General features: G+C 43.0%; 1 protein-coding gene across 1 annotated transcript in view; it reads left to right on the forward strand.

The window, feature by feature from the left end:
• The window catches only part of FRAS1 (Fraser extracellular matrix complex subunit 1), a 460,552-nt gene that overhangs the window by 367,001 nt on the left and 65,838 nt on the right, over positions 1-27,713 (forward strand). Inside the window, exons 41-49 of the mRNA XM_079919788.1 lie at positions 527-662; positions 4,584-4,774; positions 5,996-6,149; positions 7,379-7,642; positions 9,499-9,687; positions 11,144-11,263; positions 11,540-11,719; positions 26,012-26,136; positions 26,420-26,560. Of these exons, the coding sequence (XP_079775914.1) occupies positions 527-662; positions 4,584-4,774; positions 5,996-6,149; positions 7,379-7,642; positions 9,499-9,687; positions 11,144-11,263; positions 11,540-11,719; positions 26,012-26,136; positions 26,420-26,560 (1,500 nt within the window). The remainder of the gene's footprint in view (positions 1-526; positions 663-4,583; positions 4,775-5,995; positions 6,150-7,378; positions 7,643-9,498; positions 9,688-11,143; positions 11,264-11,539; positions 11,720-26,011; positions 26,137-26,419; positions 26,561-27,713) is intronic.

Here is a 27,713-nt window from a genome sequence, read left to right on the forward strand (position 1 = left end):
GACAGTAGGATAAGCACTAGCTTTCAGGTATGGTGAGCCCTTTCTTCCTGCACCCCTATAAACATACACTATCATGGGATAAATGGGACTTCCTGCTGGGAACTCCTACTATAGGACAGAGCTACCCTCATAGTATCCAAGGGAGGACTGGATGAATCATTCTGTAGCTGCGGGCTTTTGAATGTTGATACGGAAGGAAGGCAGCCATCCTGTCGCGCAGCTGTTCCAAGGTAGGTGATTAGAATGGGCCAGAGCTGCTTTACAACCAGATCCATCGTGGAAGGAAGCACAACTTTGAAGGGAAACACGGAAGTCACCGTGTCTGAGCGTAGCTTCAAGAGGCACTGAAGGATTGCCCGGTCCCAGCAGCTCGAATATTCCTCATCTCGTGCGTAGAGGATCTGCCTCCTCAAAGAAGTGGAATTGGTACTGGAAGGTCACCCCAGGCAACTCTTTTCAATTGAGTTCCTTTTACTGCAGTTACGTGCAACCGCCTAAGGACTCTCTCCAATCTTCTCTTTCTTAGGTTGACGAGGGAGGGAGAGCCCCACTCTCATTTCACCACTTCTTTGCTGCTGATGATCAGGACAGCCTCCAGGGTGACGCCGTCATTAAACTAAGTGCCCTGCCCAAGTACGGCTGCATCGAGAACACGGGGACAGGTAACAGCAGTAGATTGGCTCTAGAGTTGCTCCAGACCTGGAGAGAAGGGAGCGTGGAGGTGGGTAACCTTCTGCAGTTAACCTGGATATGGAGAACTAAAGAGGGAATGGAACCATTTCAAAGAAATGGAAGGAGGGAAGGTTTCATTGACTCAACAAAAATTGAGTGTTTCCTGTATGCCAAGCACTGTTTTAAGCACTGGGGATATATCAATAAACAAAACAGACAGAAACCCCTACTTTCATGGTGCCTTAGATCCTGGTGGGAGGAGACGGATAAGAAACCTAATAAATGAAAAAACTGCGTAAGACGTCAGGAGGTCAATCAGTGCTATGGGAAAAACTAGAGCAGGGTGAGGGGATTTGGAGTGCCAGCAATGGGGACGCAGAGGCTTGGGGATTGCACTCAGAACTGAGTGGCAAGGAAATAAAATTTTCTGTCCTTTTACTGTGAGGCAGCTGCAGTTTAGCTGAACCATAGCTTACGTCGCTGCTTTTTCTAAGGATATGACATGAATTGAAATGCATGCTTGTCTCTCTGTGACCCTCTCCTCAACATCCCTCCCCCCTGCTCATCTACCCTGGACCCACTGCCCTTGGTGATTATCACAGAGAAGGGGAGGGGAGAGGGTGGATACTGTCCATAGGTCCGCCGAGACCACAATGACTGGCAGTTGAGACAGCTCCCGGCAGGTGACCGTGCTGCTGCCTCCGCAGTGAGATTCCTGAGTGCCAGCGCTTGGCTCTAACGGGTGTGCAGCTAGCAGCTCCCACAGAGAGGCCAGTGGAGGCGTCTGTGACCAGCGTGGTGCCTGGGATTTGAGCCTGGTTACCGGAAACTCATTTAGCAGGGGACATGTTTTCCTATAGAAAATCTTGAGTCTTTTCCCCATCTTGCCTTTCAGTGTGTGCTCTTAGATTTGTTTCTTGCTGAGTTAGATTTATCTCAACAAATGTTTATACAGTGGATGTAAAGATGAATAAGATGCAGCCCCTGCCTCAAGTGGGAGACAGATATGAAGACTGATAAATTACAATCATGAAACGCCAGGACAGGGAAAGGAGGAAAGCACTGAGAAAGGGCATAGGACAAAACAGTTACTTTTGCCTGTAAAGGCAAGAAAGTCGGAGGAAGCAACATTTGAGTTGGAACTTGAAGTGTCAGTGGGAGTTGCTGTGGGCAGAGGGAAAATGGCATTTCTCACAGAGGGAAGAGCACAAGCAAAGGTGGGGAATCTTGAAAGGATGGTTGCCCCCAGCCTTCTCTTCTGTCCAGGTGATTTCTTATTAAGCTTTTTGTTTGTTTGTTTTTTGTTTTTTTTGCGGTACGCGGGCCTCTCACTGCTGTGACCTCTCCCGTTGCGGAGCACAGGCTCCGGACGTGCAGGCTCAGCGGCCATGGCTCATGGGCCCAGCCGCTCCGCGGCATATGGGATCTTCCCAGACCGGGGCACGAACCTGTGACCCCTGCATTGGCAGGCGGACCCTCAACCACTGCGCCACCAGGGAAGCACTCTTATTAAGCTTTTTTTAATATCGTTTTATGCTAACCTGGAGTACATGTAGAAGTGAACTTTCTGGCAAGCCTCAGCCTCTCTTAAAGTGTTTTGCAGACTTTAATGTGCATAAGACTCACCTGGAGGGCCTGTGCAAACAGTTTCCTGGGCAGCAACCCCAGAGTTCCTGTTTAAGGAGGCTGTTGAGACCCATGCGTTTGCATTTCTCACCAGCTCACAGGCGATGCCGTTACTGCTGGTCCACACTTGGAAAACCATTGCTCTACATTAGTATGAACCTGGAAGTAAGGAAAAGACGTTCGGGGCGCAAATAATTGTTCCAAGGCACATTGTATAAGGACTCACCCTTTGCTCCATGGGAGTTCAGAACCAAGTCTGTTTTATACATGTGAAACTAGCTACCTAGATTCAGAATTCAGCTGATCAGAAGAACATCTTTTTAAAAACATTAGAAGTAGCTTTAAGTTCATACCGGCAAGATGGAAGAAACAGAATAATCATATTGTCTGGTATGAAATCTAACAGCATGGATAATCTACATTCCTTTAGTACCAGCACAACCAGGGCAGGGCCCACCTTGATTACCTGTCGGGCATCACCGTGTTCCAGTGCAATGCAGTAATAGATGTTCATGATGATAGCCTGCACACATCAAGAACTATTTAATTTGCACATAGTATATTCTGTTTAAGAAGGCAAGGAAGAACATTAATGAGAGAGATTTATGTGAAAAAATAGAAGGGCTTCCCTGGTGGCGCAGTGGTTGAGAGTCCGCCTGCCGATGCAGGGGGCGCAGGTTCGTGCCCCGGTCCGGGAAGATCCCACATGCCGCGGAGCGGCTGGGCCCATGAGCCATGGCTACTGAGCCTGCGCGTTTGGAGCCTGTGATCCGCAACGGGAGAGGCCACAACAGTGAGAGGCCCGCGTACCAAAAAAAAAAAAAAAAAAAAAAAAAAAAAATATATATATATATATATATATATATATAAATAAATAAATAGAAGGTGCTGTTTTAAAAATTGAAAGGACGGTGCTTAAAGCTTCAGTGGCAGATTCACTTGTTGAACAGCTTGTTTTCTAAGACAGAAAGTAAGTCATTATTCTATTCAAGTATATTTTTAGGCACTATTTACTTAGGCTATTTTTGACCCAAATAAAGATACTATATTTCTTATATTTACAGTGATCAAAGGAAAGAGAAAATAAAATTTGAAGGAATTATAGCAATTCCTTTTGGAAACCCTGAACTGTATGCCCTAGGGATTATCAGGTCACTGGTCACTTAGAGCCCTCTATTCTTCTGGTGTCAAGAGGAATCATATCTGAGGGGTAAAATTTAAGAAAATTCATGTCATTGAAAAAAATAATATTTGTCTTGAATTCTTATTTCAAAGAAATTATAAATGAAGCATTTTCATTCCTAGTCTTTACATTGGGAGGTAAACGAAAAATGACCCTGTCTGCAATCTAGGAAGTCAATGGCCTTTTAATATATGACCTGATCTTTGCAAAGGACCATGAAAGAGGGAAAGAGAAAGCCTTATCGCTTTCAGATCTTCTATCTACACTTTTCTTTGTTGATGTATATCCAGGGAGTGTTTGAAGACACAGGGGTTTCTTTTTTCTCCTCTCTTTGGAAGAAAATGTAACAATTTAAAATCAATCAGTTACAGAGACTTAATTGACATAGCTGTTCCTGCTATGCAAGGAAGAGCATAGCAGCCTTGAACAGCATAGCAGCCTCAGAGACCAAGTAAGAGACAAGTCAAGTCACCCATCATTTAGACAGTGTTTACTCTTCCCCTTGGCCTTTGGGCTTGGGATGAAAAGAAGAGGTAACCAGAGCCAGCACTTTCTGTGGAGCTCTGAATGGTTGAGCATCTCAGTACCTGAACTGCACCCAAGCTCTGGATGGTCCCTGAGCATCACAGTAGCCCTGCTGTACCATCCCAGGGGCTGAGCACTAGCCCATGCAGAGGTTTCCTTAAGGAACTGAATAGTCAAATGAAAACATGCTTAAGGAGATGTTTCTTAGATAAAAAGGTATGCAGTTAACCTTTTCTTGTGTAAAGAAAGAAGGTTCCTCTTGCAGAATGGTTTTGAAATTGACTAAAGCTTAAGGTAAAACCTTTACTATTGTATCAATACTTGTCCTATGACTTATTTTATCAAATATTTCTAACAAAACAACCACTGATTCTATGCTGTATGAAATAATAACATTCACAGTGCTTTCATACATGTTATCTCATTTGATTCCCATTTGTAGATGAAAACACTCTCCCACCTTTATTCTCAAACATATTTTCCTCTTCTGTTGATAGTGCTGTCAGGCTTTCTGGTTCAGCCCAGGAAGCAGGAATTGATGGATCAAGGTAACAGTTCCCTCTTGCTGTTGATGCAGGTGATCGATTTGGCCCTGGAACTACCAGTGACCTAGAAGCATCATTCCCTCTTCAAGATGTCCTGGAAAACTACATTTACTACTTTCAGAGTATTCATGAAAGCATTGAGCCAACCCATGATATTTTCAGTTTTTATGTAAGTGATGGAAACAGTCGATCAGAAATCCACAGCATCAACATCACCATTGAGGTAAAGACTTTGGAAGTTGGATAAGTTGGGCCTTTGACCACAATATCGCACCATTAGATAGCTTTCTGTGAACTCAAAAGCAAAGAAGATTGGGTTTGACCTTGAACTTTAGAGGTCAGTTTTTAAAATATAACCCTGACCTTTAGGAAACTTGTAGAATTAAGGCTGGCATTTGGGGATGGTCTGACTTGGAAATCGGAATTTCCATTTCAGAGTAAAGTCTATCTGTTCTGTGTGAAAACAGTTTGTGAGAGTCAGACAGAGAAACCTTGCCAGTCTCATATTAGGTGAAAAACAACATATGCTTATTTTTCCCTGAAATTATTGTATGTGGTTCTATGTGCATACTTGCCTTTTCTTATATTTTTTAGTGCATTTATTCATTACACTGTAACATGAAAGAAATGTGTTTCTCGTTGCTGTGTTTATTCTCATTTGAGCAACTACATAGGCTTGCTCTGTCACCCCAGGGAGAGAGATAAAAGATAAAAATCAGAATGGAATGCCCTCTGCCTTGAGAAAATAAAACAGGGCAATCTCGGCGCCCTTCAGGGACAGTGGATGAGGGGTGCTGGCACGAGGATGGGGGGGGTCAAGGAGATGTCTTTAGACACCCACAGTTTCAAATATGTGTCCTCCTATAGGTACTGTGCCATGCTTAGGCTTCTAAGACTGTTCTGATTTCAGATAATGTGCCCTTTTATCCCCCAAATATACTTGTCTAACCACATGTCCGTATTTTTGGTCTGGAAAATGTCATCCTTGTACCTATGGAAAATACCTGAGAAGATTTCTGTAGCATGTCCATCAGCGTCTTTTCAAGGGGATATTTGGTTTGTGTGACCTGCTCGCCTTTCAACCTAACCATTTTGAGTGGGAATTAAAGATGGTGACATATTAGATACAAACTACTATGCATAAAATAAACACCAAGGACCTACTGTATAGCACAGGGAACTATATCCAGTATCTCATAATGATTTATAATGGAAAATAATCTGAAAAAATATATCTATATAATTGAACCTCTTTGCTGTATACCTGAAACTAACACAACTATATTTCAATAATAATAATAACAATAAAAGACAATGACACGTTACATGCTATTTCGGTCGTGAAAGTTAATGTGGTGGTGTTACTTTCTCTGAATAATGCATGTTATTTTTTTCTTCTTAAACCAGTATCTGTGTGAGACCTAATATCTTATGCTTTAATCAGAGGAAGAATGACGAGCCTCCCAGGATGACCTTGCGGCCCCTTGGCGTGCAGCTGAGCTCGGGAGTGGTGATAAGCAATTCTTCTTTGAGCCTGCAGGACCTGGACACTCCAGATAACGAGCTGATTTTTGTATTGACAAAAAAGCCTGGCCATGGTAGGACACAACTGCTATGGGAAGCTTCTTAATTGAGGTGCCCGACGGGTTATTAGAATAAACACATAGATTTCAGCCGATCATTCCTCTGCCTTGCTGGTGTGTAGTCCGTTCTTTGCATCAAAGTATAATCAAATTCACAGCTAGCTAATGTTCTTTGAGGTCACAGTAGACTCTGGTTGCTCTGAAAGCCTGAATCCTGGGTAATTGGTGTCTCTGAAATTCAATTTCAGCTGTTTTCTTGCTTTCTTATGTAACCTCAGGCAAAACAAGTTTTCAGAATCTGCACATCCTCTTCTCAGAGTAGGCATCATTGCTTGATCATCCTGGGCCATTGCATGCAAGGAACAGCATAGCAGCCTTGAAATTAATCGCAAAAGGTGTTCCCTTCAGGTTAGAGGCGTGGTAGACGTCTTTATGAGCTTGTTCCTTTTGCAAAGAAAACACTTTTCCTGATTAAACCAGAAGTTTAGAAAACCACCATGGGACTCTTCTACGTACTTCTTTTCTAAGTGCCATCCCCCTAGTATTAGCTAAAGCTCTGCAACTTTCTTCTCCCAAGTGGTATCTTACTCCATCCTAATGGCTATTGGCCTTTTGAAGATGAAACTGTTGTTGATGGAGAGCTGGCAGGGGAGGTTGTTGGTCATTGCATTTTAGCTTGCCTTCATCCACTTTCACTTTCTTTAATGAAGCACTTTAACTGCCCCTTTGTGGTACACATGACCTTGAAAACAGAAAAATATGCCTCAGCCCGAAGATGCTTAGTGTCTTTCTGAATTTAAAAGGAATTTAAAACGTATTCCTCTCTCCCACCCCAGATGCCCCAGGCAGAAGGCAACAAGTGGAGAGTGCTATTTTCACCTTGCAGAAGGTGAAAATAAGGTTTAGATAATGAAGTGAGTTTGAATTCATGGAGAGAGATTTGATTCCTAAGCCACCATATTACTGTATCCATCTGTGTCTCCTTAAGAGGTTTTTAACCAGGAAAAGCAGAACTTTGTCTTCTTTATTTGGAGATGAGGCCATAGAGCAGCGCCCTGTACTTCTATGTAAAATGCTGATTTGTTGGTCATTTATTTATGTGCCTTTATTTATGTGCCACCATGAGCCTCTGAGGGGCTTGGCATTCTACCCAGGCTCAAGCAGTTGACAAAATCAGACAATGTTTTGGTGTCATATATACTCTACCATTGTTTCTTTCTTTCTTTTTTTCGCTTCCTTCCTAGGTCATCTGCTCCGGAGGCAAACTGCTTCTGAGCCTCTGGAGAATGGGAGGGTTTTGGTCCAGGGCTCGTCCTTCACCTACCAGGATATCCTGGCCGGGCTGGTTGGGTACATGCCTGGTGGTCCTGGTGTGGCAGTGGATGAGTTCCGGTTCTCCCTCACTGATGGACTCCACACAGACACAGGGAGGATGGAGATATACATAGAGCTGCCTACAGATGACACCCCCCACTTGGCTGTAAATCAAGGCCTCCAGCTGTCAGCAGGTACCACAGGGATGGAAGAGAGTGGCCGTGGTTTCTTCTTTGTTGGTGTGCAGTACTTCCTTCCATATCAGCTCAACTCTGTGGGAGGATCTTGAACTGGGTGTGCAGAATCTGGGGAGACTAGTGTTGGGGAGAACTGTTGTTTTGGGGACACTAAGAGTTGTGAGTGACAAATATGAAACCTCTGAAGTTCTTTGGACCTCTGTCTGTGAATTTGAGAAAAGATTGAGAAGAGTTTTAGTATTCCCAAGGTCCACAAAAATCTTCATCTATCCAATTACTCGTAGGCCCAGGTCTCTTAGAACATTGCTACTACCCAACCCCATGGAAACAAACAACAAAATCTAGCAGGATTTTCAAGATGCTTATTTAAAAAAAAAAAAAAAAAAGGCATGGAGGGGCAATTGGGAAGTCATCATTGCACCAAGAGAGATTATGTAAATAATTGAGAACCATTAGATACGGTGTTCTAGGGTCTAATGTTCACAATTTTACTTATGGATAAGCAACACTGAAGGACCTGTGACACATTTCAGTCTTGGAGTCAGTTTGCAGTAGAGAGTTACTTAGAGAGTGGGCTTTTTTCCACAGAGCATCTGTGTCCCACTGGAGTTCCGTTTGCTTGTTTATTCTTAGTTTCGTATGTATTTTGTAGTGAAAAATATATGGTATAATGGTATTTGAAAATTTGGAGATCCCCAAAGGTCTCAAGTATTAGCTCTGGGACTTAACTTTGCCCTATTTACAAGCTAATAAGTTATCCTCTTACTGTTTCATGGATGCTGGTAGAAGACACGAGATTCCTTGGTCAGAGACAAAGTACTTTGTGACAGCACAGCAGGCAGCATTGCCAAGAGCAATTTTGCATCTATTCGCAATGCCCTCCAAGTCCCATGGGGGTGATGCGGAGGGCCCAGATGAATACCTCCGTGTACAGTGTAATGCATTACAGAAGAGGAACACTGAGCTTGGGGAACTCCCCGTGTTATAGTAGCGATAAGCAAGCCTGATCTTTGTCCCAGAGGAAGATGTCACCTCATCCCTCAGGGTTACTCGCTGAGAATGGCCTGAGTAATGAGTGGTCAGGCCCTGTCTTCTTGGCGTTACCCAGCAAGAACATGCAGGGACACTCAGGGCCCATGGTGGGTTGCCACTCCAAACACTAGGATATATTACACATGAGTGACTAGGACCTACTTTATCAGAATTTACTATTTTTAATGTGAGAAAATGGCTGGAGAGGAAAGCGAGGGGGAAGACCCTGAGAAGACGTGTTTTCCAGGAGACAGTGCCTGGTCTCCAATTCCCAACACCTGTGCAAGCCTTCCAGGGCCCAGCGCTCGGGTCTCCCTGCTCTGTAACCCTCACCATATATTCTGTCTTGAGGAACAATGATTCTGACTGTTCAGTCTGAGAGGGCAACAGATATGTTTGTGAGTTTATGTAAAGCTGTTTTTTTATGATTTGGTGATCCTTAAGTAAATAAATTAGGTCCAAGCAGGTTTCATCATAGGTCTGCGAATCCTTTATATCACAGAACTAGGAGTTATTACATAGATCTAGATACTAACTGAAAGGTCACTGGCGTAGGGCAAGCACTGGTAGAGAGTGAAAGTGGATCATAAGAGAAAAGGGGCTCAGGTCTAAACTCAAGGGGTGATTAGCAAATTGGGAAGTTGGGACTATTCACTTATGGAAATTAAACTTTTTTCAGCTGGAAACAGAAGGGCAGGCAGCTGATACTTCCTTAGACCGAGGAGTGTGTGTTAATTTAGTCTCCAGTCTCCTAAAATCATTTGACATCCTATTCAAAAGCAATGATGGGGAATGACCTAATCTATCCCATTCTCTTCCAGGGTCCGTAGCACCCATCACAGAACAGCACTTGAAAGTGACAGATACTGACTCAGGTGACCATCAGGTGATGTACATCTTGAAGGAAGATCCTGGTGCAGGGCGCCTTCAGTTGGTAAAGCATGACAGCCTGGAGCAAATCTCCGTTAAAGGCCCCGTCCAAAGTTTCACCCAGGCTGACATCAGCCAAGGTCAGCTGCTTCTCTTCTGCCAACCCAGACTTCCAGAAACTCCACCCCCAGTAGTCAAATGAGAGATAAGTGCCTGGTAGCCTATGGCAGCAAACTGAGCACTTTTGTTTTGAATTAAGAGCTGAGTTATAGCTTCATTTATTCTTTCTTGTCTCCTCAATTTTTTTGGTTTTGAAAAAAAACTCTCCTTGGCTAAGATGTGTTCATGCTTTGACATAGCATTGATGAAATTGGGGGCTATTATAGACGAAAAAATCATTTTGTCCTGCTATGATGCTAAAAATGTGTGAGAGAGAGAGAGGAAAAAGAAGTGAATTGGGATGGATTAAGGTGAAAATTATGCCTGCCTGAGGGGAACAATTTATATCTCTTTCCAGCTCCCCAAAGAGCACAAGTTAATGAACTAAGCAAAATGGAAGGGCATAAATTGGAGCTGCCTGAGGGAGATTACATAGCTCATCCCTCATCCCATAGCTCCAGAAAATTACATTTCCTCATCCCATAGCTCCAGGAAATGCTGATGTAATGTAAAAGCATAAATGTTAAATGCTACATAGTTACCGTACAGTGTTTTCAGGGGTAAAAAAGGAAAGAAAGTTACATATTTGGGAGGAAAGTAATCCAGCGTCATGTCATGATGTGCAGTTCCATTTAGAGGTGGAAATGTGTCCCCCTAGGAGCGGAAGGTCCCGTCTGCCCTAACGCCCAAAACTGATCGCAGCCAAAATCTCATTAGACATATTTAGTGAAGGGAGTGGAATAAGTCCTTAATTTTTCCATGCCTCAGTGTCCCTTTTTAGAATATGAGAGCAGCACCTCTCCCTAGATGTTTGGCTATCTTTTCATTGCTAGGTACTTATAAGTGACGCTGTGGGTTAACAAAAATGTAATATATTGCATTTTTCCCTTTGGATCCATTTGACTTCTAGGTAGAGTTCATTTATTTTGTTCATCTATTTCTTTGTTGGTTGGTTATATCTGGTGTCTTTCCTATAATGAATTAAGGCTGTACTGGGAAATGGGAGCGACAGCTTCTGGGAGAATGTGGGCTGCAGCTCTCTGTCCTCTTGCCCTGTGACATGGATATTTAACAGGGTCACACCAATGACGTGGGTCCGGTCAGTGCACGTTTTCCACGTGGGCAGTTTTGCTGATCTAGTTATTCATGAGACTTCTTTAGAGTCTTCCACAGACGCCAAGCCTCAACTGTAAGCAATGCTACTTGCGACTTAGGATGGTTTTATCATGATGGAGTCATTGATGATGAGGGAGTTGCTAGTGGGAGATGAAAGGGAGGAAATGAAAATACTAGATTAAAATGTCAAAAGCAATGTCTAAGTGAGAAGAGGTTAATTGATTCACTGGTGTGAATACCAACTGAATTCTCACCTGACATTTCAGAAATAAGGGCAGAAAACACTAATAGCAAATTTTGATTTTCTTGTCCTTGTTACAGGCCACGTAGAATACAGTCATGGGAAAGGAGAATCTGGCGGGAGCTTTGCTTTTAAATTTGATGTGGTTGATGGAGAAGGCAACAAATTGATCGGCCAGTCATTTTCCATCAGTGTTTTGGGTAAGGGGGCACTGGGTTTCTAAAAGTCCTCCAGCAGTTCTGAGGTCATGTGGTGCACACTGTGCTCACCTTGAGGCTTGAGCCTTTCCTTTAGGTGCTCATGTGGAAACCTGGAATCATATCCTGTCTGTTGTGCGAGGCCGTGGCTCCTTGATACGCTCTCTGAGGGACAGGCCTGGAGACTATTCTGATCTTACCCCTGGACACCAGGCCCAGAATTGAAGAAAGGAGGCTAAAAATGATCCCATTTCAAATCACTCTTTCTGATATTTTCAGAAGACAAATCCCCACCAGTCATCACCACCAATAAAGGGCTGGTCTTGGATGAAAACTCGATGAAGAAAATCACCACTCTGCAGCTCTCTGCCACTGACCAGGAGACGGAGCCTGCAGAACTGATCTACAGAATCATCAGAGAGCCCCAGCTGGGCCACCTGGAACACACAGCATCACCAGGTAAGCCCATCATCTCTGACTTCATCCAACCAAAAGCTGGCATTTAGGAAGTGCTGGGGGCAGCCACACTACGTGTACACACTCACCTTGAATCTGCCTTTGTTAGTATTTACTTTTGGCATCACTAGTTCTGACCATTATATACTGCCTTGCATTATACTTACAACAAAGTATGCTCAGTAATTGCTTACTGGAAGTTGAATTAAAAATTACACTTTGATATAAACAGTCTTGGCTCCATAACTAGAATTCAGCAAATAGCAGGTGAGCATGCATGTTGAGTAAGACCTTGGTTTAGCTGCTACAGAGGAAAAAAAATAAAAGGTAAATAAGATATAACCACAACCTTTAGAGTCCTCTATTGGATAAGATAAGGAACCTCCGCATGTAATCATACACAAGGGAAGAAGATAGCAGGTATTTTAAGAACTGTATAAACCTGCTATCATAGGAGTTCAAACGTGAAAGAGGCTGCATTGGGTGTGAAGGTGCAAAGAGGTGGCATTTAACAGTGCACTTGAAAGATAGAATTTGGGCTGACAGAAATCGTGTTATTTCCAGAGATACGAACAGCATGTGGGCACATTCCAAAAATTATGAGAGGGCCAGTAATCCCTATTTAATTCAATAGGCAATAGGGAGCCACTGCAGAATTATGAACCGGGAGGGGAAGTGAAATTCATCTAGTGTCCAACAGGATGAACTGAAAGAAAAAGGAGGCAGTGCCCTTGGGTAGGAAGTTTCTCATTTGGCCAGATGCAAGCTAGTGAGGCTTCACGCGGAGGGGCAGCCGTGGGAATAGTAAGATGAGAAGAATATAAGAGATTATTCCTGGTACCTCGTAAGTATCCAGTAAACAGTAGATGGCGGAAGGAAGGAAGGAAGCAGTTAATTTCAGGAGGAGAACCTATAGAACTTGGCAGCTTGATTGGATGTGAGGGATAAGAGATATTTGCTGAATAAACAACCTAAAGGTAGAATTGTCTTTATTTGGTCCATCATAGAAGAAGTGTCAGCTTGCAGGAAATTTAGATCATTGTTTTCTTTGGATTTCAGGTTACAGATTCTTCATTCATTCAACCACGGAAATAGCAAAACAGAGAAAGTACTTGCCCTGACGCTGGGAATCAGATAGTAAGCAAACAAGCAAGCAAATATATCATATGTCAATGGTGATGAGTTAGGGGGTGAAATGAGGGCGTTCTTGGGGTGCAGGGAGCAAGGAGGCGAGGGAAGGCCTCCCTAACAATAAGATGACGTATGAGCAGAGATCTGAACAAAGTGAGGGAGCCAGCCATGCCGACATGTAAAGGAAAGAGCATTCCAGACAGGGGATTGGCGAGTGTCAACATCCTGAGGTGGGATCAGCCAGGCCTATCACATTCCAGATGCAGCAAGGAGACCAGTATGGCTGGGGCGGAGTGAGCTGGGGAGAGAGTGGAGATGCATGGAGGACCGCACTGGAGGGGGAGCCAGTGGGGGTGAATGTGTCTGGGTCCAGCGTGATGGTGGAGGAGGGAGTTATGTGTATGGTGGGAGGGCATGGGGAAGGATGGACAGATTGGCCAAAATTCCTAATGCCAATTAAAGCCAGTGCCCTCCCCTTTTGTCCCAGAGTTCCTGGGGACGGTATGCAGATCAGCACTCCCAAGACCTTGGCTGCATGAGGTACCTGATAAATCATTCATGAGCTAATTGCTCCTGCCAGAATTCTGTCAGGTTGCTGATTACATCTCTCCAAAGATGAAAGGGCAGACTCTTGGCTGTTGTGTTGGGCAACTGCATTTACACTGCACAGAGCTCCAAAAGGCCCGGAGCTTCACGCAGGGCACTGCCAGCTGCTGGTAAGTCCCGGCCCTGGCTCTTCTCTGACCCCCAGGCTGAGTCCTGTGTGAGGCTGCCCCACATTCGCTTTTTCTGTTTTTACAGTCTCAGCCTTCACTGGGCTTAAATGCTGGATGCCAGGACCAGGCCAGCACTGCTCAGGGTACCACCCATAGGGGATCACACTTCTCCCTCCTCTTGGGAAAGCAGCCTCCCGAAACAGAGGGAGGGGCGCTTCCTTCACCTGCCCTTTCCCACCAGGCTTGACTACCTAATCCACGTTCTCTCCCACCCCCACCATTTCTTCTCAATCCTCCCGTTTCTAGAGATTCTAAGTAGACCAGATAGGAAGATCTTGACTCTTGGGGGCCCCTCTCCGTCTCTAATGGAGCAGGGCTTCCCTGCCCCTCCCACACTATCAGCCCCGCTGTCCTTTCTATAGCATTTAGTCAGCATTCTCTCCTTCCCTGTGTCTCCTAAGTGGAACTGTATTCATGAATTCAGTTCTTTTGAAATGTCAAAGCTCTCCCTTCAGAGGAAGTCCATGCTGATTATGGGTCACCCTTTCTGAAGGCAGCTGGCTACAGCTTGGAGAAAAGCACCTCACCCCGTCTGTCTCCATGGGTGAGGATGGGTCTGCTAGGAGCTGAGGCTGGGCTGGAGCCTGTTTCCAAGAAAAGCAGAACAGCTTCTAGACCAGTGTCTCTAGTGCAAGCACTGAGATATTTGGGGACTGGATGCCTCTGGGAATTATCATTTGCCACCAGTGCTTGCAGACATCCTCTTGATGGTTAACTATGAAGTGTACTTAGCCTTATGCCATCTCTCTTAGTCAGCTGATTGTGATTGTTGTCTTTAGATAGAAAAGGTGTGAAGGTCCTCTTTTCTCCCCTCAAGGCGTCACAGGGAGCCATGTGTCCATGGGAACCGTGCGGAAGACAGACACGAACCTCCTCCCACAGAGGAGAGCCACGTGAGGCTCTAGTCCCTGTATGGGCTCTTGGCAACGTTGAGGGCCCACACCCTCATGTCAGTGACCCTAAGGACCCTCTTATTCTTGGGAAATTAGAGTAAGGAGTTATATTATCAGGATAGAAGCTAAGCTGCTGGAACAAAGAGACTGCAAAATACAGTACCTTCCACAAGAACTTTATTTTTGCTCACAGCAAAATCCAGAGGCAGGTGGCCCAGAACGTACTGTCATCATCCCCCAACGAGCAGCCAGGGAGGAAAGACCAGGGGCGCCCACATCCATTTCTTTTCCAGGAGTATTACTGGAAGAACCCATATCCTTTTTTTTTTTTAAGTCATCATTTTTTTTTTAACATCTTTTTTGGAGTATAATTGCTTTACAATGGTGTGTTAGTTTCTGCTGCGTAACAAAGTAAGTCAGCTATACGTATACATATATCCCCATATCCCCTCCCTCTTGCGTATCCCTCCCACTCTCCCTAGCACACCCCTCTAGGTGCTCACAAAACACCGAGTTGATCTCCCTGTGCTATGCAGCTGCTTCCCACTAGCTATCTATTTTACATTTGGTAGTGTATATATGTCAGTGCCACTCTCTTACTTTGTCCCGGTTACCCTTCCCCCTCCCCGTGTCCTCAAGTCCATTCTCTACGTCTGTGTCTTTACTCCTCTCCTGCCCCTAGGTTCTTCAGAACCTTATTTTTTTTTTTTTTAGATTCTATATATGTACTAGCATACAATATTTGTCTTTCTCTTTCTGACTTACTTCACTCTGTATGACAGACTCTACGTCCATCCACCTCACTACAAATAACTCAATTTCATTTCGTTTTATGGCTGGGTAATATTCCATTGTATATATGTGCCACATCTTCTTTATCTATTCATCTGTTGACGGACACTTAGGTTGCTTCCTGGCTATTGTAAGCAGTGCTGCAGTGAACATTGTGGGGCATGACTCTTTTTGAATTGTGGTCTTCTCAGGGTATATGCCCAATACTGGGATTGCTGAGTCATATGGTAGTTCTATTTTTAGTTTTTTAAGGAACCTCCATATTGTTCTCCATAGTGGCTGTATCAATTTACCTTCCCACCAACAGTGCAACAGGGTTCCCTTTTCTCCACACCCTCTCCAGCATTTATTGTTTGTAGTCTTTTTGATGATGGCCATTCTGACCGGTGTGAGGTGATACCTCATTGTAGTTTTGATTAGCATTTCTCTGAGGACTAGTGATGTTGAGCATCCTTTCATGTGTTTGTTGGCAATCTGTATAGCTTCTTTGGAGAAATGTCTATTTAGGTCTTCTGCCCATTTTTGGATTAGGTTGCTTATTTTTTGGATATTGAGCTACATGAGATGCTTGTATATTTTGAAGATTAATCCTTTGTCAGTTGCTTCATCTACAAATATTTTCTCCCATTCTGAGGGTTGTCTTTCGTCTTCTTTATGGTTTCCTTTGCTGTGCAAAAGCTTTTAAGTTTCATCAGGTCCCATTTATTATTTATTGTTTTTATTTCCATTTTTCTAAGAGGTGGCTCAAAAAGGGTCTGGCTGTGATTTATGTCATATAGTGTTCTGCCTGTGTTTTCCTCTAAGAGTTTTATAGTGTCTGGCCTTACATTTAGGTCTATAATCCTTTTGTGTACAGTGTTAGGGAGTGTTCTAATTTCATTCTTTTACATGTAGTTGTCCAGTTTTTCCAGCACCACTTATTGAAGAGGCTGTCTTTTCTCTTTTGTATATTCTTGCCTCCTTTATCAAACATAAGGTGACCATATGTGTGGGGGTTTATCTCTGGGCTTTCTATCCTGTTCCATTGATCTATATTCTGTTTTTATGCCATACCATACTGGCTTGATTACTGTAGCTTTGTAGTATAGCCTGAAGTCCAGGAGCCTGATTCCTCCAGGTCTGTTTTTCTTTCTAAAGATTGCTTTGGCTATTTGGGGTCTTTTGTGTTTCCATACAAATTGTGAATTTTTTTGTCCTAGTTCTGTGAAAAATGCCATTGGTAGTTTGACAGGAATTTCATTGAATCTGTACATTGCTTTGGGTAGTAGAGTCATTTTCACTATGTTGATTCTTCCAATCCAAGAACATGGTATATCTCTCCATCTGTTTGTATCGTCTTTAATTTCTTTCATCAGTGTCTTATAGTTTTCTGCATACAGGTCTTTTGTCTCCTTAGGTAGGTTTATTCCTAGGTATTTTATTCTTTTTGTTACAGTGGTATATGGGAGTGTTTCCTTAATTTCTCTTTAGGATTTTTCATCATTAGCGTATAGGAATGCAAGAGATTTCTGTGCATTAATTTTGTATCTGGCTACTTTACCAAATTCATTGATTAGCTCTAGTAGTTTTCTGGTAGCATCTTTAGGATTCTCTATGTATAGTATCATGTCTTCTGCAAACAGTGTCAGCTTTACTTCTTGTTTTCTGATTTGGATTCATTTTATTTCTTTTTCTTCTCTGATTGCTGTGGCTAAAACTTCCAAAACTATGTTGAATAATAGTAGTGAGAGTGGGCTACCTTGTCTTGTTCCTGACTTAGAGAAAATGGTTTCAGTTTGTCACCATTAAGAATGATGTTGGCTGTGGGTTTGTCATATGTGGCCTTTATTATGTTGAGGAAAGTTCCCTCTATGCCTACTTTCTGCAGGGTTTTTATCATAAATGGATGTTGAACTTTGTCGAAAGCTTTTTCTGTGTCTATTGAGATGATCATATGGTTTTTCTCCTTCAATTTGTTAATATGGTGTATCACATTGATTGATTTGCGTATATTGAAGAATCCTTGCATTCCTGGGATAAACCCCACTTGATCATGGTGTATGATCCTTTTAATGTGCTGTTGGATTCTGTTTGCTAGTATTTTGTTGAGGATTTTTGCATCTATGTTCATCAGTGATATTGGCCTGTAGTTTCCTTTCTTTGTGACATCTTTGTCTGGTTTTGCTATCAGGGTGATGGTGGCCTCGTAGAATGAGTTTGGGAGGGTTCCTCTCTATGCTGTATTTTGAAAGAGTTTGAGAAGGATAGATGTTAGCTCTTCTCTAAATGTTTGATAGAATTCGCCTGTGAAGCCATCTGGTCCTGGGCTTTAGTTTGTTGGAAGATTTTTAATCACTGTCTCAATTTCAGTGCCTGTGATTGGTCTGTTTACAATTTCCTTTTCCTCTTGGTTCAATCTCGGAAGGTTGTGCTTTTCTAAGCATTTGTCCATTTCTTCCAAGTTGTCCATTTTACTGGCATATAGTTGCTTGTAGTAATCTCTCATGATCCTTTGTATTTCTGCAGTGTCAGTTGTTACTTCTCCTTTTTCATTTCTAATTCTATTGATTTGAGTCTTCTCCCTTTTTTTCTTGATGAGTATGGCTAATGGTTTATCAATTTTGTTTATCTTGTCAAACAACCAGCCTTAAGGTTTATTGATCTTTGCTATTGTTTCCGTCATTTCTTTTACATTTGTTTCTGATCTGATCTTTATGATTTCTTTGCTTCTGCTAACTTTGGTTTTTTTTTTGTTGTTCTTCTTCTTTCTCTAATTGCTTTAGGTGTAAGTTTAGGTTGTTTATTTGAGATGTTTCCTATTTCTTGAGGTAGGATTGTATTGCTATAAACTCATCTTAGAACTGCTTCTAAGTTAGTGTTCCTATTACCATTTTCTTAACTGTTTTGGGTTTGTTATTGTAGGTCTTTTCCTTCTGTTGTGTTTCTTGCCTAGAGAAGTTCCTTTAGCATTTGTTGTAAAGCTGGTTTGATGGTGCTGAATTCTCTTAGCTTTTGCTTGTCTGAAAAGGTTTTAATTTCTCCATCCAATCTGAATGAGATCCTTGCTGGGTAGAGTAATCTTGGTTGCAGGTTTTTCCCTTTCATCACTTGAAATATGTCCTGCCAGTCCCTTCTGGCTTGCAGAGTTATGCTGAAAGATCAGCTGTTTACCTTATGGGGATTCCCTTGTATGTTATTTGTTGTTTTTCCCTTGCTGCTTTTAATACTTTTTGTTTGTATTTAATTTTTGGTAGTTGGATTAATATATGTCTTGGCATGTTTCTCCTTGGATTTATCCTGTATGGGACTCTCTGTTCTTCCTGGACTTGATTGACTATTTCCTTTCCCATATTAGGGAAGTTTTCATCTATAATCTCTTCAAATATTTTGTCAGTTCCTTTCGTTTTCTCTTCTTCTTCTGGGACCCCTATATTTCTAATTTTGGTGTGTTTAATGTTGTCCCAGAGGTCTCTGAGGCTGTCCTCAATTCTTTTCATTCTTTTTCTTGATTCTGCTCTGAAGTAGTTATTTCCACTATTTTATCTTCCAGGCCACTTACCTGTTCTTCTGCCTGAGTTATTCTGCTATTGATTCCTTGTAGAGAATTTTTAATTTAATTTATTGTGTTGTTCATCATTGTTTCTTTGCTCTTTCATTCTTCTAAGTCCTTGTGAAATGTTCCTTGTATTTTCTCCATTCTATTTCCACGATTTTGGATCATCTTTACTATCATTGCTCTGAATTCTTTTTCAGGTAGACTGCCTATTTCCTCTTCAGTTGTTTGTTCTGGTGGGTTTTTATCTTGCTCCTTCATCTGCTGTGTATTTCTCTGTCTTCTCATTTTGCTTACTGTGTTTGGGGTCTCCTTTTCACAGGCTGCAGGTTCATAGTTCTTGTTGTTTTTGGTGTCTGCTCCCAGTGGGTAAGGTTGGTTCAGTGGGTTGTGTAGGCTTCCTGGTGGAGGGGACTAGTGCCTGTGTTCTGGTGGATGAGTCTGGATCTTGTCTTCCTGGTGGGCAGGACCACGTCCAGTGATGTGTTTTGGTGTGCCTGTGAACTTATTCTGATTTTAGGCAGCCTCTCTGCTAATGGGTGGGGTTGTGTTCCTGTCTTGCTAGTTGTTTGGCATGGGATATCCAGCACTGAATCTTGCTGGTCGTTGAGTGGAGCTGGGTCTTAGTGTTGAGATGGAGTTCTCTGGGAGAGCTCTCTCTGATTGAAATTATGAGGGGCTGGGAGGTCTCTTGTAGACCAATGTCCTGAACTTGGCTCTCCCACCTCAGAGGCTCATGCCTGACACCCAGCCAGAGCGCCAAGACCCTGTCAGCCATACAGCTCAGAAGAAAAGGGAGAAAAGAAAAGAAAGAAAAATAAATTTAAGAAATAAAGTTATTAAAATAAAAATATATACTATTAAAGTAAAAAAGTAATAAAAAAAAAAGAAGAGAACAACCAAACCAATAAACAAATCCACCAATGATAACAAGCACTAAAAACTCTACTAAAAAAAAATGGACAGACAGAACCCTAGGACAAATGGTAAAAGCAAACCTATACAGACAAAATCACACGAAGAAGTATACACATACACACTCACAAAAAGAGAAAAAGGAAAATATATACATATATATATTTTAAAAAGGGAAGAGAGCAACCAAATCAATAAACAAATCTACCAGTGATAATAAGCTCTAAATACTAAACTAATATAAACATAAAACTAGAAACAAATTAGACACAGAAAGCAAACCCCAAGTCTACAGGTGCTCCCAAAGTCCACCGCCTCAATTTTGGGATGATTCGTTGTCTATTCATGTATTCCACAGATTCAGGGCACATCAAGTTGATTGTGGAGCTTTAATCCGCTGCTCCTCAGGCTGCTGGGAGAGATTTCCCTTTCTCTTGTTTGTTCTCACAGCTCCCGGGGTTCAGCTTTGGATTTGGCCCCGCCTCTGCGTGTAGGTCGCCGGAGGGCGTCTGTTCTTCGCTCAGACAGGACGGGGTTAAAGGAGCCGCTGATTCGGCGGTTCTGGCTCACTCAGGCCGAGGGGAGGAAGGGGTACGGATGCAGGGCGAGCATGTGGCGGCAGAGGCCGGCGTAACGTTGCACCAGCCTGAGGCGTGTCGTGCGTTCTCCTGGGGAAGTTGTCCCTGGATCCTGGGACCCTGGCAGTGGCGGGCTGCACAGGCTCCCGGGAGGGGAGGTGTGGAAAGTGACCTGTGCTCGCACACAGGCTTCTTGGTGGCGGCAGCAGCAGCCTTAGTGTCTTATGCCCGTCTCTGGTGTCCGTGCTGATAGCTGCGGCTCGTGCCCTTCTCTGGAGCTCGTTCATGCGGTGCTCTGAATCCCCTCTCATCACGTACCCCAAAACAATGGTCTCTTGCCTCTTAGGCAGGTCCAGACTTTTTTCCGGACTCCCTCCTGGCAAGCTGTGGTGCACTAGCCCCTTTCAGGTTGTGTTCACACAGCCAACCCCAGTCCTCTCCCTGGGATCTGACCTCCGAAGCCCGAACCTCAGCTCCCAGCCCCGACCTGCCCCGGCGGGTGAGCAGACAAGCCTCTCAGGCTGGTGAGTGCTGGTAGGCAGCGATCCTCTGTGAGGGAATCTCTCCACTTTGCCCTCTGCCCCCCTGTTGCTGCGCTCTCCTCTGTGGCTCTGAAGCTTCCCCCTCCTGCCCAACCCCCATCTCCACCAGTGAAGGGGCTTCCTAGTGTGTGGAAACTTTTCCTCCTTCACAGCTCCCTCCCACTGGTGCAGGTCCCATCCCTATTCTTTTGTCTCTGTTTTTCCTTTTTCTTTTGCCCTACCCAGGTACGTGGGGAGTTTCTTGCCTTTTGGGAAGCCTGAGGTCTTCTGCCAACATTCCGTAGGTGTTCTGTAGGAGTTGTTCCACATGTAGATGTATTTTTGATGTATTTGTGGGGAGGAAGTTGATCTCCATGTCTTACTCCTCCGCCATCTTGAAGGTCCTCCCTCCCATATCCCTTTTGATCACATCCCAGTGGCAAGGATGGAGCTACACAAAGCTGTGAGGTTGCTGGGAAATCTAGACCCTAACTGGGCATCTAGTCACTTAACTACTAGTCAGCAGTTGTATTTTTAAGTAGGGGAGCAGTAATATTGGATTTAGCAATCTCCAGCACACACTCGTTCTCACCTTCAGGAAACATTTATTGAGTAGCTGCTGCAGGAGAAAGCTTAGATTTTGGAAGCGGGAGACATGTAATATGTGCGAGTGTGTTTCAGTAGTTGTGGCGGCAACATGTGAGAGGATATTAGGAGCCAAGATGCTGTGAGTCCCACCTAAGAGAGGGCTGAGGGTGAGTTAGGAAGGACTTCCCAGAGGTGATGCTTGAGCAGAGGTATTCTTTGGCTTCCTCTTTATCTCAGCCTCTCCATATGGTGACACCAACCAGAATAAGCTGCAGTCAGTGTCTTAGTTTGGGTTCTCCCAAGAGCAGAGGTGTGTTAGTCTGCTAGGGCCACCATCATAGAACACTGCACACTGAGCAGCTTAAACAGCAGAAATCTATTGTGTCACAGATCTAGGGGCTGGAAGTCTGAGATCATGGTGTTGGCAGGGTTGGTTCCTCCTGAGGGAAGGTTCTGTTCCAGACCTCTCTCCTGGGCTTGTAGATAACCTGTCTTCATGTTCACATGGCATTCTCCCTCTATATGTCTGTCTGTGTCAAACTTTCCCCTTCATCTGCAATGATCCTATTTCCAAATAAGGTCACATGGTGAGGTGCTGAGGGTTAGGATGTCAACGTATGAATATGGGGGGCATAACTCATTCCACAACAGGAGGCTTGAAGAAAATCTGAAGCAGAGAAGCTGAGAATCTCCCACAGCCTGAGCTTGAGATGGGAGCAGACAACAGGCGTAGAGCCATCCAAAGTTGTGCTGAAAGCCAGGAGGGCCAGGGCGATCTCCTAACATCCCATTAGGAAGGCAGTTTCTTCAAAGATGCTTTTTTCTCAAACCACTTCCCTGACCTGGACTGAACTTTCTCTAATGTGCTAGCCCTCCAGGGGAATTGGAAAAACTGACAGGGTCAATGTGGGTCTCTGTAACACTGCCAGGTACATAGTTTAGCCAGCAGGTTGGTGACTGAAAACACTTTGCATGGGATTAAAAGCCTTCAAGGTATTTCAAACAGTAACTACCTGCTGTGACAGCCAGTAGGGACAATATGTTATTAGAAGCACCATCTTGCAGGTGAGTGAACAACTAAAGTCTTCCAATACCCAATTAGCAACAGCTTAAACAAATTTTTTTAAGTGTACAGAGATTGAAAATCTGTGCTTAATAGGACCTCTTAGATATTAAGTGTAGTGGATGAACTAAATTCATTCACCATATATGTTTTGAGAACCTACTGTGTGCCGGGCACTATTCTAGGTGCACATTGGTGAAGAAACAACAAAATCTTGTCCTCTTGAAGCTTACCTTATAATGCCACTTGTTACCCTCCTGCACTAAATTATGGATACCACCTAAATGATAATATTAAATACCCCATCAAAATCAATATTTCAGACAAGAAAAAGGTTATAGTCAAAAAATTATTCTATGATTCAATTCAAAAAAATTATAATGGTATTTCAGTGGTAGAACTATGAGTGGTATTGTGATTCTTTACTACTTTCCTGTGTTTTTCACATTTTCTTTAATGGACATGTATCCCTTTTATATTGAACAAAAAATTAAAGGATAAGGGTGAAATCCAAGAGGCTCCTTGTCTAGCCCAGAAAAGCTAGATACGTTTTACAAAAAGTACTCCTAACAGAATACAATATATATATATATGTGTGTGTGTATATGTGTGTGTGTGTCATTTCAACATGTAATCACGTAAGAAAAAAAAAAGTACTCCCAGCAGGCCTAAACTTTGGAGGTGGACAGCCTTGAGTTCCGGTCTCAGCACTGCTCTCTTATTAGCTGTGTGACCTCAGATAGGTCACATTTCTTTCCTAATTTTATTAGTATCATAATCTAGAAAAATAATGCCAACCTTGACCTCCCAGAGCTGTTGAGATAAAAGTCTATATAAGCAAACCTGAAACAGTGTTCTGCACATGGTAGGTACTCAATGTTTGCTACATTGAATTGGGAAAGACCCACTAAGATCAAGCCCAGAGCTCTCATGCACTGCTAGCGGGAATGTAAAACATTACTACCACTTTGGAAAATAGTCTGGCAGTTTCCTAAAAAGTTAAGCATACACCTTACATATATTCCCACCCTCCCACTCTTAGAGATTTACCCAGGAAGAATGAAAACTTATGTCCAGACAAAGACTTGTGCATAAGTGATCATAGCAGCCTTATTTGTAATAGCCCCAAACTGGAAATAACGTAAATGTCCATGAACAGGTAAATGGATAAACAATCGATGCTATAATCATCCAATGGAATACTACTTGGCAATGAAAAGGAATGAACTATTAATACATGCTTCAATATGGATAACTCAAAAACAATTATGCTAAGTGCAAGAAATGCATAAAATAGTATATACTGTATGATTCTATTTATAAAAAGTTAGAGAAAATACCAACTAACCTATAATGACAGATGACAATTCATTTACTTCTTTGGGATGGGGTAGGGCACAAGAAAGGGAAGGATGGAAGGATTACAGAGTGTCAGTTAAAAACTTTGGGGGTAATGGATACATTCCTATTTTGACTTACGTGATGGTTTCATGGATGGACCAAAGATGATGAAATAAAAACATTTTAAATATGTATAATTTATTATATGTCAATTTCCCCTCAATAAAAAAATGTTAAAAAATAAAAAGATCAATCCCAGCACTGCCTTCCCAAGAGGAAAGAAGATCTACCACCTTTCTTTTTTTTTTTTCCCAATGCTCAAGGTTTTTATTGGGGGACTGGTTACATGGGCACCCTCTACCTAGTACAAACCAAAATTGTAGAATCCCAGAAGGAAAGCAAGTGTTCAGCATAAACCAAATTGTACAAATAATCAAGGCACAGAGTCCCTCTTATCAGTTAGAGTGTAGGCATCCTTCGTCTAGAACATACCAAAATTCCATGTTCCTAGACAGAAGCTGAGAGCCCATCTTGCAAGCTGGCATTTCTGATGGCAGCTATAGGCCTCCTAAGTATGTTAACTTTTTTCCGCCCGCTTAACTAATGAGTTCTACCACCTTTCTTAATCAGTCTTAGACTCTCATAGGGGAACAGTGAGTTAGGTGACCAGTTGACTGTGAGAATCCACACACGTATTTCCCCATGAGCTGTGAGAGTGGATTCACAGCAGGGGAAAAGGTTTAAATTTCTCGGTGCAGCCAGTCTGAAGTTATTAAATTTTTAAACAATGGTATGGATTTCTGTCCAGAACCACAAGACAAAACTGTAAGATAGGGGTCGGGGGAGCTACATTTTTTGCCTGTCTAGAGCTGATGTAACAAGCACGAACATAAATATAAAATGCCTCATCAAAAAATGAACACCCTAATATTCAGGAGGCTATTTTATCTGGGTGACAAATTTCAGATGATAAAGAGAGCTGCAAATATAAACCGCGCTGGTTGATGTGTTTTATTTTTAAGATAAAGCCGTGATATTGATGTCACAGTTAGATGTAAAATAGTCAAAGGAGAATCTCTTTGTTTTTTTTTTACAGAAAAGACTAAATGGTTTTGCCAGGATTAACAATGACAAATAATAAATCCCAGGAAGCAGCAAATGAAGTTCAGTACCAAAGCAAAGGACTAGATTAAATAGAGGACTACTGTAACACCCAGAATCAGAAAGAGAGAATTTGTGCTGAGGGACTAAAGGATATGATTTTGTTTCAGTCTTGGCTGCCACCAGAGGATGGACCCCAGAAGCCCTAAGATAGAAGCAAGAATTCTAGGTTGTTTTGCTAAATATTGTTGGGCATTTGAAAACATAGAGATATTATTCATTAGTGGGATACTTTGGCATTATTTAAAAATCACATCACTTCAGTTTTTTTTTTTTTTTTACTTTTAGAATGACTCTGAAAAAAATTAACAAGTTTTCTCTGTATCATGTTATTAAAAGACACTGGTTTTCTAGGTCATTTTAGAGTTGAGAAAGAATGATTGCTCAAACCTCAAATTCATGCAGTAAGCTTTGTTACTTCCAGCCTGGCCAGAGTGGTATATGAGAAGCTAGAATCATAGATCCAAGAGTGAAAGGGACCTTGAAGAATATCCAAGAACATTATGGGTGCCGGGGATGGCTCACTAGTCACAAAAACAAGGCTGTTTAGCCAAGCCCTATGACTCCAGTGTTTAAACGCTAAGCCATCACACAATATTAAAAATTAGGGCAGGTTTTCAGAAAGGACTACGAGGCTATGGGAGAATATAAAACTTAAGAGCGAGGAGATTGGAGAATAAGGCAACGGCTCTACCTTTCACAGATTTGACCTGCATACATAAACCCCAAGAGAATGGAGAATAACATTTATTGAGCACCTGCGGTTACCTTGGCACATAGCAGAAGCCTAGATAATTAAGTTAGCATGTGCTCCCACAGAACATATGCTGTTGTAGGGAAAAAACACACAAGCAACTCTAACCCAAGGTCTCAGAGGGCAGCACGTCAATGCTATAAGAAAATTACAAAGGGCTCTCTCTGGTGAGTGTGCCATTTCCCTCACCCGAGAGGGACGGCTAGCCTCTTGACACCCTTTCTCTGGTTCTGTCGTCTTCTTTTGCTAGGTATCCAGATTAGTTCCTTTACTCAAGCTGACCTCACTTCAGGACGCGTTCAGTATATCCACTCCAGTGAGACCGAGAAGCATTCGGATGCCTTCAGTTTTACGCTCTCCGATGGAGTCAACGAGGTGGGTGAGGAACTTGCTTCCCTCCTTGATGGGTATTGATGCAGTGCCATCATCTTTGATTGGAGGGTGCTGAGCCACCGGTGCCGTGAGAGCTTCATTCCCCTCTGCTCTCAGCCCAGGACAGAGGCAAAGAGAACTCTATCTTGCCAGAGAGACTCACTTCTGGGTTCCTAGCTGGTCAGTCATGCCAGGAATGGTGTGAAAGGGAATGCAGAGAGCGCCTACCTTCTCCTCGGGTGGGTGCTGGGGACAGGTGACCCACGTGCACTTTTCTGCCACGTAGGTGACTCAGACTTTCCACATTACTCTTCGCCCTGTGGATGACTCGCTGCCTGTTGTACAGAACTTGGGGATGCGGGTACAGGAAGGTGTGAGGAAGACCATCACAGAGTTTGAGCTCAAGGCGGTAGATGCAGACACAGAGGTAAGAGTCCTCCCCTGGGTTGTCCTGCCGAATGAGAGGCTGATCTAGTGGCATCTATTGCTTTGCGACAGTGCATCCTGAGGGTGGGGTGGGATGGTGAGTGTAGTGCAAGCATCCTTGAAGGATTAAAAACCAGAACATACCGTGGCCTGCTGGAGAAGAGAAACTAAATACATTTGAAATCAAGTTGTTTTTCAACCCTTTCTGAAACCCTAAATACATTTATTCTTTCCTATGATTACGTGCAACAATCATTTTAACATGCTGATTTTTGTTATGATCCACAGAAAATGAGGTAGATGACATTTCATATAGTGTTTTTATTACTCCCTATTAGTGAACAAGGAATTCCTTCACCTATACACTTTTACCTCCTTTACTGAGACTTCAGTGGGTGACAACTAATTATTGCAAATTGAGCATTCTCAAAGAGCCAGGCTTTACACAGTCAAATAGGGCATGTAGAGACTAAACTCTCCCTCTCCTAATGCTTTCTAATTAAAGTATCTAACATGCTGATATGATTTAGCTTCCATTAAGAGTACCACGCACTTATTAATTAGTTCTATGTATGCCCTTCCCCGTGCCAGCATGCATTCATTTATTTATTCATTCTTTCAGCAAATATTTATTACCTGCTAAGTTCCAAGGTCTGCTCTAGATGCTAAAGACAACGCTGTGAATAAAACAGATCAAAGTTCCAGCCTTAGGGAGTTTACAACCTTTGGTGAGGGGGACAGACCATAAAGTATGAAAGAACGTAGAATATCATGTCAGATATGATAAGTGCTAGGAATAAAAATAAAGAGACAAAAGCAATAGTGATTGATGGGTGTGCTGTTTCAAGCAGAGTGGTCAGGGAACGTTTCTCTGAGACAGGAAGAGAAAGAGCAGGCTATGCAGTTTCCTGGGAGAAGCCCTTTCCAGGCAGAGGAATCAGGAGGGCAAAGGCCCTGTAGTCAAGTGTGCTTGGAACATTTGAGTTGCGACACAGCAGCCAAGAGTCTGGACCCCAGTGAGCAAACAGGACAGAAGGATGAGGCCAGAGAAGCACTGTGGGACCAGGTCACAGAGGGCCTTCTCGGCCCAGGTCAGGCCTCTGTATTTTATTCCAAGTTGGTGGGAAATCATTGGAGAGTCCTGAGCAGGGTTT

This window comes from Stenella coeruleoalba (genome assembly GCF_951394435.1).
Source record: "Stenella coeruleoalba genome assembly, chromosome: 4".
NCBI classification, from domain to species: domain Eukaryota; kingdom Metazoa; phylum Chordata; class Mammalia; order Artiodactyla; family Delphinidae; genus Stenella; species Stenella coeruleoalba.